The sequence below is a fragment of the Salvelinus sp. IW2-2015 genome, linkage group LG6.2 (assembly GCF_002910315.2).
Source record: "Salvelinus sp. IW2-2015 linkage group LG6.2, ASM291031v2, whole genome shotgun sequence".
NCBI classification, from domain to species: domain Eukaryota; kingdom Metazoa; phylum Chordata; class Actinopteri; order Salmoniformes; family Salmonidae; genus Salvelinus; species Salvelinus sp. IW2-2015.
Window position 1 is genome coordinate 10,762,344 of NC_036846.1, and position 14,992 is coordinate 10,777,335.

The 14,992-nt window shown below is 41.2% G+C and overlaps 2 protein-coding genes across 2 annotated transcripts in view; one reads left to right on the plus strand and one right to left on the minus strand.

Annotated features, from left to right (window-relative positions):
* LOC111965822 (leucine-rich repeat and immunoglobulin-like domain-containing nogo receptor-interacting protein 2) overlaps window positions 1-14,992 on the minus strand; it is a 330,141-nt gene that overhangs the window by 93,201 nt on the left and 221,948 nt on the right. The gene's annotated exons all lie outside the window — the stretch shown is intronic.
* Window positions 11,253-14,455, plus strand: LOC111965511 (uncharacterized). Its single transcript, XM_023989679.1, has 2 exons — window positions 11,253-11,532; window positions 14,073-14,455. Exons 1-2 carry the CDS (start codon window positions 11,253-11,255, stop codon window positions 14,453-14,455), a joined length of 663 nt encoding a protein of 220 aa, XP_023845447.1.

Here is a 14,992-nt window from a genome sequence, read left to right on the forward strand (position 1 = left end):
ATTTACATTTCTTCATTCATTGGAACATCAAAGATATTCTGGAATAGGGCAAACAATTCATATTTCTGTCTGACAGGATTGATAAATTGATGAATAAGGAAATAATYGATGAGAAGGCATAATCAATACCTACGAGTGGAACTTGAGCTTGACGACCAGGACGGGCATTGGTGGCAGCAATTGGAGATTGAGATTGTCAAATATTGTCTATTATATTGAAAAGATAGTCAAGTGACCGCTATAACAATGGAAATACATGACCTCATTTATGGAGGGAGGAGGCAAGATTAGGTGGGAACGTTCTTGCCATTTAGAGGGCTCCATTGAGGCTCCTTCAAAAGTAGTCGATTTTCTTCTTCATTGGCTGATTTACTCAAACTCATAGGAATCCCCACCTAGTTGACTACTTTAAAATGGTGGAAGCCCTCAATGGCAATGTCCATGCTGAAACAGGTTATATCCATGATGATTCCTCTATCTATCTCTTTGACAACAGGGACAACTCCGATATACTGAACTGTGTCTACTTACCCTAAGTATACCAAACATTAAGAACACCTTCCCAATATTGAGATGCACCCCACCTCTTTTGCCCTCAGAATAGCCTCAATCCATCGGGGCATGAACTCTACAAGGTGTCGAAAGCATTCCACAGGGATGCTGGCCCATGTTGACTTCAATGCTTCCCACAGTTGTGTCAAGTTGGCTGGATGTCCTTTGGTTGGTAGACCATTCTATATACACACGTGAAACTGTTGAGCATGAAAAACCCAGCAGCGTTGCAGTTGTTGACACAAACTGGTACACCTGGCAACTACTACCATACACTTCTATATTTTGTCTTGCACATTCACCCTCTGAATTGCACACGTACTGTACACAATCCATGTCTCAATTGTCTCAAGGCTTAGAAATCCTTCTTTAACCTGTATCCTCCCCTTCATCTACACTGATTGAAGTGGATTTAACGAGTGACATCAATAAGGGATCATAGCTTTCACCTGGATTCACCTGGTCAGTCTATGTCATTGAAAAAGCAGGTGTACTTCATGTTTTGTATACTGCGTGGAAATCTGTACAACCTAACTATTACGAAATTTCTAATCGATCAAATAAGCCTCACGTAGCAAATGAGCAATTCAATGTTTTTGTTGACCAAATTCGACACTCATTGACACTCTCACTCTCAAATTCGACACTCTCCATACAAAAAACATATTTTCGTGGACAGATCTTGGGCGGAGAAAAGCCTCTCGCTTCGCCTCTTTCTCTCTGCTATTGTTCAATGGCATTGTGTCCTGGTGGATACTCACCAGCCAAAAGAGCTCACCTAGCGCTGGGTCCCTAACAACACGGTTTTCAAAGCAGCACTAGAAATTCTTCTCACTTTGTTTGCCAACATTGGAGTAAAAAAAACGTATATTTTGGGCTCTGATGGGGTACGTCTAAGCTCGTGAGGCATTTCTAAGTTATATTCTTCAAGAATCAATGGATACATATCATTATTTTACAAGTAGCGACTGATGATTGTCCCTTTAAAGGGAAATTATTTATAATGTTCAAAACAAGCAGAATAAAATAGACTAATCCAACCCAGAAATCTGCAGCTCACACAATAAAAAAAAGGGTTGAAGTCTTAAATCAAGCAGGCACAACAGTGTAAATCATTGGGTTAATGTCTGATCATCATGGATAGGATATTGCTCCCTAATCCATGTTGATTACACAATGTTATAAAATATACACTTATATGTAATAACATCATGATTTATTTGACATAGAAAGTCAAAATCCCCCATTAGCCTTCTGTTACACTACAAACCTGCAGATTAACCTTAAGGACCATAGAAAAAAGACAAAAGAAGAGAAAAAAGGTTGAAAAATGAAAGACTCTCTGGGGCACTGGCATGCAATGGGCCTGCTAACCTGCCCCTGTTGGTGGGTACCCACATGCAGCTCTCGAGTGGTGCAGCGGTCTAAGGCACTGCATCTCAGTGCTTGAGGCGTCACTACAGACAACCTGGTTCGAATCCAGGCTGCATTACAATTGGCTGTGATTGGGAGTCTCATAGGGCGGCGCACAATTGGCCCAGCGTCGTCTGGGTTTGGCCGGTGTAGGCCGTCATTCTAAATAAGAATTAGTTCTAAACTGACTAAAWAAAAAAWAAAAAAGTATTGACAGTCTCCAATCTGTGACACTGCTTCTGATAAGACTTGGCTCTTAGGGCTCGTGGTCACTAAATCTAGTTTGTAGCCTAGTGGTTAGAATGTTGGGTCAGTAACCAAAAGGTCGCTGGTTCAAATACTTGAGCTGACAAGGTCAAAAATCTATCTTTGTGCCCTTGCATCTAACCCTAATTTGATCCAGGGGCACCGTACTAAGCTAATGTGGAATTGCTTTAAGATGGTCATACCATGGATCATTTAGCTATTTAATTTATAATTTTAGGAACCCTTTAGGTATATAAAAAAATGATACATATATAACAATTTAAATGTGGCCTTTACTACTATAGCCCATATAAAACGCATTGAATAACACATTCATAAATGGCAAAAAAGACAGTAAAAAACATTTATCATAAGGAATAAGGATGTGAAGAGTTTTTTGGGGCACATATTTAACCCTTTATTTTTGTTGGCACAAAACTACCTCCATACTTCCATTCGTTTGTATGGGTTACCGAAACGGATCGTGTTCGTGATAGTCTCCCCTTTCCATAGAGAAGTTAAAGACGTTTTTGTGAGAAGACTGATTTTTGGGAGGTCTCATTGTCTGACAAACACCGCTGTATCGCGAGCTTAAACTGACAGATCTTTTTATTGTGCTACTTAGATTTCCGCACGGGTGCGTCAATAGACTCTTAAGGATTTTAACTCCACCTTTCTATAAAATGCACACTTCACTAAATGTGTCATACTGTCTTTAAAATCACAGAGAAAATTTAATCTGTCATAGCATGTCACTCAAGGGTAAACTGACATCATTGGGCAAAGGTGCAGCAACCTGACATGGTTGAGGCCTTAATGGCCTTGGTGACACTGCACATTTTTTTTCTCCAAACTCTACCCTCACCTTCATAGCACCAACACATGCATATGTACACATGTACACACCCACCCACACACTCACACACTCACACAAGATGGATTACACTATTGGATGTAGATTGTACATAACTTGTTACCTCAACTTCCTGTGATAATTCTGTTGTAGTTATTCACTTCATAAATGCATACCTAATATAGTTACATCATGCTTATTTTCCAGAGATAGTGTARTACAATACATGACCAAAAGTATGTGGACACCTGTTCGTCGAACATCTCATTCCAAAATCATGGGCATTAATATGGAGTTGGTCCCCCCTTTGCTGATACAGTATAACAGCCTCCACTCTTCTGGGAAGGCTTTCCACTAGATGTTGGAACATTGCTGTGGGGACTTGCTTCCATTCAGCAACAAGAGAATTAGTGAGGTTGGCCACTGATGTTGGGCGATTAGGCCTGGCTTGCAGTCGGCATTCAAATTCATCCCAAAGGTGTTCGATGGGGTTGAGGTCAGGGCTCTGTGAAGGCCAGTCAAGTTCTTCCACACCGATCTTGACAAACAATTTCTGTACGGACTTCGCTTTGTGCAAGGGGGCATTGTCATGCTGAAACAGGAAAGTGCCTTCCCCAAATTGTTGCCAGAAAGTTGGAAGCACAGAATCGTCTAGAAAGTCATTGGATAATGTAGCGTTAAGATTTCCCTTCACTGGAACTAAGAGGCCTAGCCCAAACCATAAAAAACAGCCCCAGACCATTATTCTTCCTTCATCAAATTTTACAGTTGGCACTATGCATTTGGGCAGGTACCGTTCTCCTGCCATCCACCAAACCCAGATTCATCCTTCGGACTGCCAGATGGTGAAGGGTGATTCATTACTCCAGAGAATGCGTTTCCACTGCTCCAAAGTCCAATGGCGGCGAACTTTACATCACTTCAGCCGACGTTTGGCATTGCGCATTGTGCTCTTAGGTTTGTGTGGGAAACCCATTTCATGACGCTCCCAACGAATGGTTCTTGTGCTGAAGTTGCTTCCAGAGTTCCATCGGTCAGGAGTGTTGCAACTGAGGACAAATACTTTTTACACTCTACACTTTCAGCACTCGGCAGTTCCGTTCTGTGAACTTGTGTGGCCTACCACTTCGCGGCTGAGCTGTTGTTACTCCTATGAGTTAGCACTTCACAATAACAGCACTTACAGTTGACCGGGGCAGCTCTAGCAGGGAAGAAATGTGATGAACTGACTTGTTGGAAAGGTGGCATCCTTTGACAGTGTGATGTTGAAAGTCACTGAGGTCTTCAGTAAAGCCATTATACTGCCAATGTTTGTCTGTGGAGATYGCATGGCTGTGTGCTCAATTTAATACTCCTGTCAGCAGCTGGGTGTGGCTGAAATAGCTGCATCCACTCATTTGAAGGGCTGTCCACATACTTTTGTATATATAGTGTACATAGTATCTAATGGTAATTAAAAACAATTTCATTAAATAATTGTCTGCTAAACTTCAAAGTTTTGCCTCCGGCCACAACAATGCTTCTTCCCAACATGCATGAGCTTCGTTGTTACTGACAGCAATGATGTCTGTCGTCCTTTGCATCTCAGTGTACTAAAGTTAGGACAAGAGTACATTTGTGGCTATGATTAGCTATGATTAATCCACAGAGATGCAGGCTGATACTCATCTCACTCAAGTTGTTTCACACCTATGATGTTTTCATCATTTTGTCATTTCATAAAGTAGTTGCAGTAAGCTATGATTCCTTCTGTATGGTCTTCTAAAGTGGCATCGTCAAGTGGCACATTCCAAGTCCACATCTTTCTTTAAAGTGATTACATTTGATAAGATCTTTTTGCAAAACGTACATTATTCTAGCTATATTCAGGTATTTTAACTAATCAAAAATATTCTTGATATCATTTTTAACCTAGAGAGAGGAGCAAACACATTTTAAAAACGGTTATTAACATTTCATTTATCTTATGTGAATTCCGATGAATATGGAGATACCATTTGTTAAATTCACAGCAAATGACTAGCGCTCATTTCATTAGTAATTTACTGAAGTGATAACTTGTTGGAAATAGACATTTAATATTTCGTAATCCCATTTCAAGATGTGAAATACAATGAAAATCAATCTTCTCGAAAGCCCAGATGACTCACTTCCTGAGGAAATGTCAATGGGAAGACATCCTGAGAGAACATCCTGAGGAGTGCTGTGTTGGGTTTACAGAGCCCTGAGCAGAGCTGATGAGATCAAACTGGACTGGACTCGCAAACAACAGCTCCCTGTTTCTGACTCATCCTCACTCCAGACACACAGCTTTAACAAGCCTTTTGTGGGGCCTAGCTAGCTGCTTTTGCAGTGTTGCACTACACCTCTCTCTCTCTCTCTCTCTCTCTCTCTCTCTCTCTCTCTCTCTCTCTCTCTCTCTCTCTCTCTCTCTCTCTCTCTCTCTCTCTCTCTCTCTCTCTCTCTCTATTTTCTTAGCCGCCTCTCACAGCTGCTATGCTTTATATTTGGAGAACAGACTCACAGATAGGGGCCAACTGTAGTGTGCAGATATAAGGCTCTCCTAGAGCTGTCAGAAAATACAACTTCACATGAGTTCTGTCTTTCATTTCTCATGTTCGTTCTTATAGTAGATGAGTCTGCAGTTTCAGTGGGCTGTTTATGACAGTGCTTTGCTCTACCCTGCCATACAGTGTATGCTCTCATCACCCCAGGCTCTCTGGTATTGCCAGCAACCCAGTCATAAGTATTCAATGCTAATCTAGGAGGGATTTACAGGCCATTTTGGCAGTACAGCAACATTATCACAGTTCCATTCAGTGCCGGTCCGTGTGGACAGCTGATAATCACATGCACAATGCTTTCAATCCAGCCGACTACACAAAGATAAACAACAAGCGGTTGCAATGACACAGCGAGAGGTCAAGTCGGTCTACAACCCTCATTTCTGCAAGGTTTATTTTAGATGAAATATGACACAGTCAGACGACGCCTAGCAAAGCCTTCATTTTGGGGGTGGGATTTCAGTCAGTCCTGCCAAAAAGGCATTCCTTTACAACTCATTATCTTGTCCTCATTGTCATGTGGAGCTGAAGACAAATCTTCATGAAATGTTCTCTCTCACTGACTAGAGGAGGGTTGAGGGTGTTTTCCTAAATGTTTACTAACGTGATTCAGGTCAGTGTCTGATATTATTTCTTGCAGACCGTGTAGACACAGTCTACACAGTCTACACAGTCTCACAGACAGACACTAAAATCTTATAAGGGCTTCCACTTAAAACAGTTTATAAATCAAATGAGTACTGTCAAAGGGCAGAATTCAATCAACTCCACAGTGGGAACCCCACAATAGCAATGGCTCAGTACAGGGGAAAAATTAAAATTTTAAACCCCTTTTCAAAATTGTCTCATCACTACAATGGGCTCGGGAGGCAAAGGCCTCCGAAACATGACCCGCCAAACAACACTTCTTAACACCCACCCGGTTAACCAGCCGTACCAATGTGTCAGAGGAAGCACCGTTCAACCGAGGTCAGCCAGCAGGAACACGGCACGCCACAATGAGCCAAGTAAAGCCCCCCCAACCAAACCCTCCCCTAACCTGGTCGACGCTGGGCCAATTGTGCGCCGCCCTATGGGGGGCCCGATCACGGCTGGTTATGACACAGACTGGAATCGAACCAGGTCTGTAGTGATGCCTCTAGCACTGTGATGCAGTGCCTTAGACCTCTGCGCCACTCAGGAGGCCCAGAAAACCTATTTTCTTTCAAATTAAATTAGTTTTGTTTGTTTGCAAGCTGTTTGGTTTCAAGCTGTTCGCATGTACAGTTGAAGTCGGAAGTTTACATACACTTAGGTTGGAGTCATTAAAACTCGTTTTTCAACCACTCCACAAATTGGAGTTTTCCCACTGGGAATGTGATGAAATAAATAATAGCTGAAATAAATAATTATCTCTACTATTATTCTGACATTTCACATTCTTAAAATAAAGTGGTGATCCTGACTGACCTAAGACAGGGAATCTTTACTAGGATTAAATTGTGAAAAACTGAGTTTAAATGTATTTGGCTAACATMTATATAAACTTCCGACTTCAACTGTATCAAGTGATTATATTAAATGTATATTTACGCTACATAGGAAGAATCGTATTACTCTGTTGTGAATTCATTTTCAATTCCAGCTGTCTTTAAATTTTGTTTTTCAACACATTATCATCCATTGGAGTCATCTTCCTCCAAATTTATGATGTTATTTTTAATTCGTTGAAAATGCCAATGAGAGCGTGGAAATGGCACAGACTAGCTTTAATTAGTCAACCCAGTGGCTCACCATGACTAGAGAAGGCCACAAACATAATTATTGTGGTATCATTCATCATCTTAATTAATACAGTGGTCCATCCACAAATCAATGCACCAAGACACATGGAAAACATTTATTCCGGCTCCCCTCCCTTGTTGCTCACCTTCTCTATGATAAGATTCCTCTTTACGATAAATGGAAATGCTTTCCAGAGAATATTTGCCTGCACTTCACAACTCATTCTCCCACATATCTATGTACTGCATGGCTTACTTGTCACGAAGTAATGAATAGCTGCAATGAAAAGCGGGAGAAGTAAGATAAATAAAATAAAATATTGCTTCATCACTGGCTTTGTTCAAAGTGCTTTAACTGGAGCACAAGTCTTCCCCTGTCAGCACAATGTCTGAGTGAGGGCTTCAGGTATAATATCAAGATATTAATCATCAAGTTGGACATTAAAGTATGCCAGAGCCCCTCAATCTTCATTCAACACCACTCTCCTATTGAAATTCCCCCAGCACTCCCCTACTTATCTTAAAACAGCCCTTGTATCTTTCTGCTCGCACCTTAAGTAATTGCATTTGAAGATAAAACGCCCCATTCATATACCAAATGCTTTCCTGGCAAATAAGGTGTTTTTCCTTCGAATTCAAATCCCTCTTTATATACAAAGGCTCCGGCATTTCACAAATAACCATCTGAGGAAACAGAACCCTGAAAGGGCTTGAAAATGCATCAAAATGAAATTAGAGTATATTTACAATGTCTATTGTGTAATTCTACTAGATGGTTGGTATATTTTCACATGCTAGGCCCTTTTAAAGAGTAGCAGTACAACCTTATCTTGTCTGTTCTGATGAGAAAATCAGTGTTCAAAATGATTCACTTGTATTAAATGATAGAGAACTGTCCTCAATGCCTATGTATTTGCATGGTAGTTTCATAGGCCAGAACAGTGTAATCATATATTGTTAAATAGCACTTACAACTAATGTTAACATACGGTATAAATATGTGTACCTACACTATAATTACACTAATTACCAGCCTATGTAACTATCATACAAACAAATAAGTCTTAGGGACACTTATTGTAAAGTGGGAAATAATCTATCATTACTTTCTCAGCCTCCATCAAAATCAGAGCTGAAGCAAACCTGTTAAGGTTTTGCCAGCATTACAGTATATCAACGAATGTTGGTCATATGCCAAAACGTTCCTGAAAAATTATAATAATAAAAAATATATAAATATAATGTCCACCTGACAGAGCCAAGCTTGTCCAAAGTCGCTTAATAGCATGTGGATCGGTGTTTAAATGTTAAACACACACATTTGTTGTTTACATTTTGTAGTAGGCCAGATGGTTCCTTTGTAACTGCCCTGCTCTTTCGATAGCAAGTTGATGCTTGGGGTGTGTTGTTCCATTCACGAAAGTATAGTGGCCATGCATGTTAATTAACCAGAGTAACCTCTATGCTTATCAAAATGTGTCCAAGTATTTGCAACACAAAAACACAACTTGCCTTTCCTGCCATCAATTTACACCCCCACTCAATCAAAATCTGTCACCATAAGGATCAGGGTAAGGTAAAACTGATTTTTCTGTGAACTGCAAGCTTGAATGAATACTTTATGTCATTGGGTTGCTTTACATTGCATTATTGATGACCTGCATTCCAAATTCAAATATGCATTTTGTTCAGTTTTGCCTGACCCTGAAAACTTGGTTTCCGGTTTTGATTTAATAAGACCGTTAGGCTTGCAACATATCGAGGCTTTATTCACTGGTCTGGGATCAGTTGAAGTTCTCTCTCACACAACTTCTGTGCCTTCAAGAAGCCACAAGTGCAACTCCATCTGCCGAGCGTCCCGAACAAAACGCAGTGATCTGGACTCAATCCTAACTGACAGGCACTTTTCACTAAGGTGATGTGTCATACTCACCCACTATGTGAGCTACTCTGGCTAGGTTTATTCAGGCTTGCTAATTGTGCCTCTGATATGAGGTCGAACAATCAATCTAATGTATTGATATCCATGCGATAGCTTTCACTATAACTATCAATCACTGACGTTGTAGGGTTATGAAGGCCTGAAATGGAGTCCTTGTTTGAATAACAAGAAATTGGCTGGGGGAATAGGACCACTGATTTGAAAAGTTGTTAACTGAATCCTTTCGGTATTCGATCATGAACAACTCAAAGACTTAACTCAACTTAGTCTTCATATTTTCTAAACGACCTTCTCAGCAGGCCAGAAAGACACTGAAACTGACCTTAATCGTAATCTGAATCATAATAACATCCCTTAGTCAACCGAAGGTGAACTTTTGATAGACCATTTCAGCCTCTGAGTCATCACTATTCACTGTCAATGCCAACAAAATGACACACTGTTGGCAACCTTTGACAATCACAATATCTACTCGGTACTGGAGCACGTAAAGGCTCGTAGACCATTGGCCAAGGCCCCGACTCAGTCTCCCAGAGGTGTCAAGAACGTTCAATCTAATTAAAACAGGATGAGAAAGACAAGCTGAAAGACAAGGGTGCCACTGGGAGGAAGCAGCCTGGCAGTGCACTGGCAAGGCAGCGCATTCTCCTCACCAATGACAGTAACAAGTTATTGAGCTCTGGGAGTGTTAAAGAGGAGGGCCTGCCTGACATCTTTGACTGCAGTATATTGACAATGCAATTAATCATGAGGGCCAAGACTGAATAAAGAAGAGAAGGGTAGGGTAGTAGAATACTCTCCATCTCTATGTTTGTGGGGCAAGAGATCCTTTGCCTATCATGACAGATTTTGGAAAAAGAGGGAAAAATGAAAGCACAAAGCAAAAGTAAATAAGATAAAACAATTATTTCTGACAGAATGCTTTGCACAGGGTTTCAAGATATGAAATCAGAACAAAAAAACTCTGAGTTGAGATATGCATTGTATGCATTGTGTGCACAATATTTCTCGACTCTGTTGCCAGCATTAACTAACAAACAATAACATATTTTTGCTTTCAGGATATTGGAAATCAACACAACAGTATGGCTACCTTGATTACCCAGAATGCATTTGCACACTCAGGAGATAAATGCTCTAGAGGCAAGGTATAGAGATTAAAAAAGCTTAATCATATTCCAAATGGAATAAACTAAACAAAACATCCAACTTTGTTAGAGAAATCAATTAACCTTCGACATCAGTAAAATAACAGACCATATGCGCTGTCTGCTGCTTTATTAGCTCAGTACAATATATTGATGTTCTTTATTATATTTCAGTGGCAGCTTTATTATATTTCAACGGCAGGTAGCCTAGTGGTTAGAGCATTGGGCCAGTAACTGGAAGGTTGGTGGATTGAATCCCCAAGTTGACAAGGTAAAAATCTGTTGTTCTGCCCCTGAACAAGGTAGTTAACCCACTGTTGCTAGGCCTTCATTGTAAATAAGAATTTGTTCTTAACTGACTTGCCTAGTTAAATAAAATAAAATAAAWWTKTTAAACTTTAGCTCTCACAGTATAACATGGTTGGGTGAACCCACAATCCCAAACTGTGGGTCGCGACCCACTTGTGGGTCATGGCAGGGGTCCATTTAGGTCGTGGGATGACATTTTTTGTGCATTTCTATAAATATTATTTTATGGTTGGAAAAACGCTTTCAGTTTCAACTTCAATCACTAAAACCAAATAGAAAGTGTGTAGAAAATATATTATATTTTTATAATAATAGCCCATAATGTTTGAGAACTTACAATCACCAAAATAAAAGCTAGAAAATCAGGCCCCCATTGATTTTATTATAATGTTTGAGCCTAAGAACACAGGAAATTACAGGCAATGAGCTTTAAAACTGCAAAGAAATTATTCTACTGCCAAGATGAGAGCCTCAAATGTTCTTGCCCAGGGCCCAGACAGAGTTCAGCCCACGGCCATCACCTACACCGCGACCATGCCCCTTCACACCCAACACCTACACCACGACCATGCCCCCTTCACACCCATCACCTACACCACAACCATGCCCCCTTCACACCCATCACCTACACCACAACCATGCCCCTTCACATCCATCACCTACACCACGACCATGCCCCTTCACACCCATCACCTACACCACAACCATGCCCCTTCACACCCATCACCTACACCACGACCATGCCTCAAAATCTTCATATACAAGACTTCCCCCACAAACATAAAAAGATTACTACCCAGCCCTCTTTCTTATCTCTTGCCCTCATGAAATCATTTCAAGATACTCAGTCAAGATGTTCAGCAGGGCCCTCTCTTTAACTCTCCGCTTCAATAACTGTTACTTGTCATTGGAGGAGAAGCGCTCCTTGCCATGCAACTGCAGCTGCTTCTCCCAGTGGCACCCTTGCTTTCAGCTTGTCTTTCTCATCCGGTTTTAATAGATTGAATTCTGACACCTCTGGGAGACTGAGTCGGGGCCTTGGCCAATGTCTACGAGCCTTTACGTGCTCCAACGAGTAGATATTGTGATTGTCAAAGGCTCCAACAGTGTGTCATTTTGTTGGCATTGACAGTGAATAGTGATGACTCAGAGGCTGAAAATGGTCTATCAAAATTCACCTTCGGTTGACTAAGGGCTGTTATTATGATTCAATTACATTAAGGTCAGTTTCAGTGTCTTTCTGCCTGCTGAAAGTCGTTTAAAAATATGAAGACTAAGTTGAGTTAAGTCTTTGAGTTGTCATGATCGAATACCGAAAGGATTCAGTTAACAACTTTTCAAATCAGTGGTCCTATTCCCCACCAATTTCTTGTTATTCAAACACAAGGACTCCATTCAGCCTTCATACCCTAAACGTCAGTGATTGATAGTTATACTGAAAGCTATCATGGATATCAATACAATTAGATTGATTGTTCGACCTCATATCAGAGGCACAATTAGGCAAGCCTGAATAAACCTAGCCAGAGTAAGCTCACATAGTGGGTGAGTATGACAACATCACCTTAGTGAAAAGTGCCTTCATTTAGGATTGAGTCCCAGATCACTGCGTTTTGTACTCGGCAGGAAGGAGTTGCACTTGTGGCTTCTTGAAGGCACAGAAGTTGTGTGAGAGAGAACTCAACTGATCCCAGACCATGAATAAAGCCTCGATATGTTGCAAGCCTAACGGTCTTATAATCAAACCGAAACCAAGTTTTCAGGGTCAGGCAAAACTGAACAAAATGCATATTTGAATTTGGAATGCAGGTCATCAATAATGCAATGTAAAGCAACCCAATGACATAAAAGTATATCAAGTTAGCAGTTCACAAAAAAATCAGTTTTACCTACCCTGATCCTTATGGTGACAGATTTTGATTGAGTGGGGGTGTAAATTGATGCAGGAACCAAGTTGTGTTTTTGTGTGCAAATACTTGACACATTTTGATAAGCATAGATGTACTCTGGTAATAAACATGCATGCCACTATACTTTCGTGAATGGAACAACACACCCCAAGCATCAACTTGCATCGAAAGAGCAGGGCAGTTACAAAACCATCTGGCCTACTACAAAATGTAAACAACAAATGTGTGTGTTTAACCATCTTAAACACCGATCCACATGCTATTAAGCGACTTTGGACAAGCTTGGCCTGTCAGTGGACATTATAATATATTTTTATTATTATAATTTTTCAGGAACGTTTTGGCATATGACCAACATTCGTATATACTGTAATGCTGGCAAAACCTTAACAGGTTTGCTTCAGCTCTGATTTGATGAGGCTGAGAAAGTATGATAATATTTCCCACTTTACAAAAGGTTCCCTCAGACTTATTGTTTGTATGATAGTTACATAGCTGGTAAGTAGTGTAATTATAAGTGTAAGGTACACATATTTATACCGTATGTTAACATAGTTGTAAGTGCTATTTAACAATATATATGACACTTTCTCCTAATAACACCACAAAACATAGCAGTGAGACAACAACAATCCAACTTGTTAGAGAAATCAATTAAACTTCGACATCAGTAAAATAACAGAAACATATGCTGTCTGCTGCTTTATTAGCTCAGTACAATATATTGATGTTCTTTATTATATTTCAGTTGCAGCTTATTATATTTCAACGGCAGGTAGCCTAGTGGTTAGAGCATTGGCCAGTAACTGGAAGGTGGTGGATTGAATCCCCAAGTGACAAGGTAAAAATCTTGTTGTCTGCCCCTGAACAAGGTAGTTAACCCACTTGTTGCTAGGCCTTCATTGTAAATAGAATTTGTTCTTAACTGACTGCCTAGTTAAATATAAAAAAAATAAATTTTTTAAACTTTAGCTCTCACAGTATAACGATGGTTGGTGAACCCACAATCCAAACTGTGTGCGTCGCGACCCACTTGTGCGGTCATGGACTGGGTCCATTTAGGTCGTTGGGGACATTTTTTGTGCATTTCTATAAAAATATTATTTCGATGGTTGGAAAACGTCATCAGTTTCAACTTCAACACTAAAAAACCAAATAGAAAGTGTGTGAAAAATATGTATATTTAATTATTTTATAATAATAGCCCATAATGTGAGAACTTCAATCACCAAAAATAAAACTAGAAAATCAGGCCCCCATTGATTTTATTATAATGTTGAGCCTAAGAACACAGGAAATACAGGCAATAGCTTTTAAAACTGCAAAAAAATTATTCTACTGCCAAGATGGAGCCTCAAATGTTCTTGCCCAGGGCCCAACAGATTCAGCCCCGACGCCCATCAGCTACACCGCGACCAGCCCTTCACACCAACACCACACCACACCGCCCCCTTCACACCCGAGTACTACACCACAACCATGCCCTTACACCCATACACCACACCCAACAATGCCCTTAACACATCCCATCCCACACCGACGACCATCCCCTTCACACCCATCACCTACACCACAACCATGCCCCTTCACACCCATCACCTACACTCACGACCAGACCCTTCACACCATCACCATACACCACGACCAGCCCCCTTCACCCCATCACCTACACCACAACCATGCCCCTTCACATCCATCACCTACACCACGACCATGCCCCTTCACACCCATCACCATATACCCCACAACACATGACGCCTTCACACCCATCACCTACACCACAACCAGTGCTCCCTTCACACCCATCAACCTACACCACAACCATGCACACACCCTTACACACCATCACCTACCACACACAAACCATCCCCTTACACAACCCTTCACCATACACACGAACCATTGCCCTCACACCCTATCACCTACACCACACCAGCCCCTTACACACCAGTTCACCTAATCACCAACACCACTACCATTCCCCTTCACACCCATCACCGTACACCACAACCATTCCCCCTTCACACCCATCACCTACACCACGACCATTCCCCCTTCCACACGCCTTCACCTACACCACGACCATGCCCCTTCCACCACCCATCACCCTACACCACAATCCCATCCCCTTGCACATCCCATCACCGTACACCACGACCATCCCCCTTCACACCATTCATTCACCACCCCAACAACCATGCCCCTCATCTCCATCACCTACACCACGACCAGCTACCTCATCCACGACCCATGCCCCTTCCACACCCTTCACCTACACCACGACCATTGCCA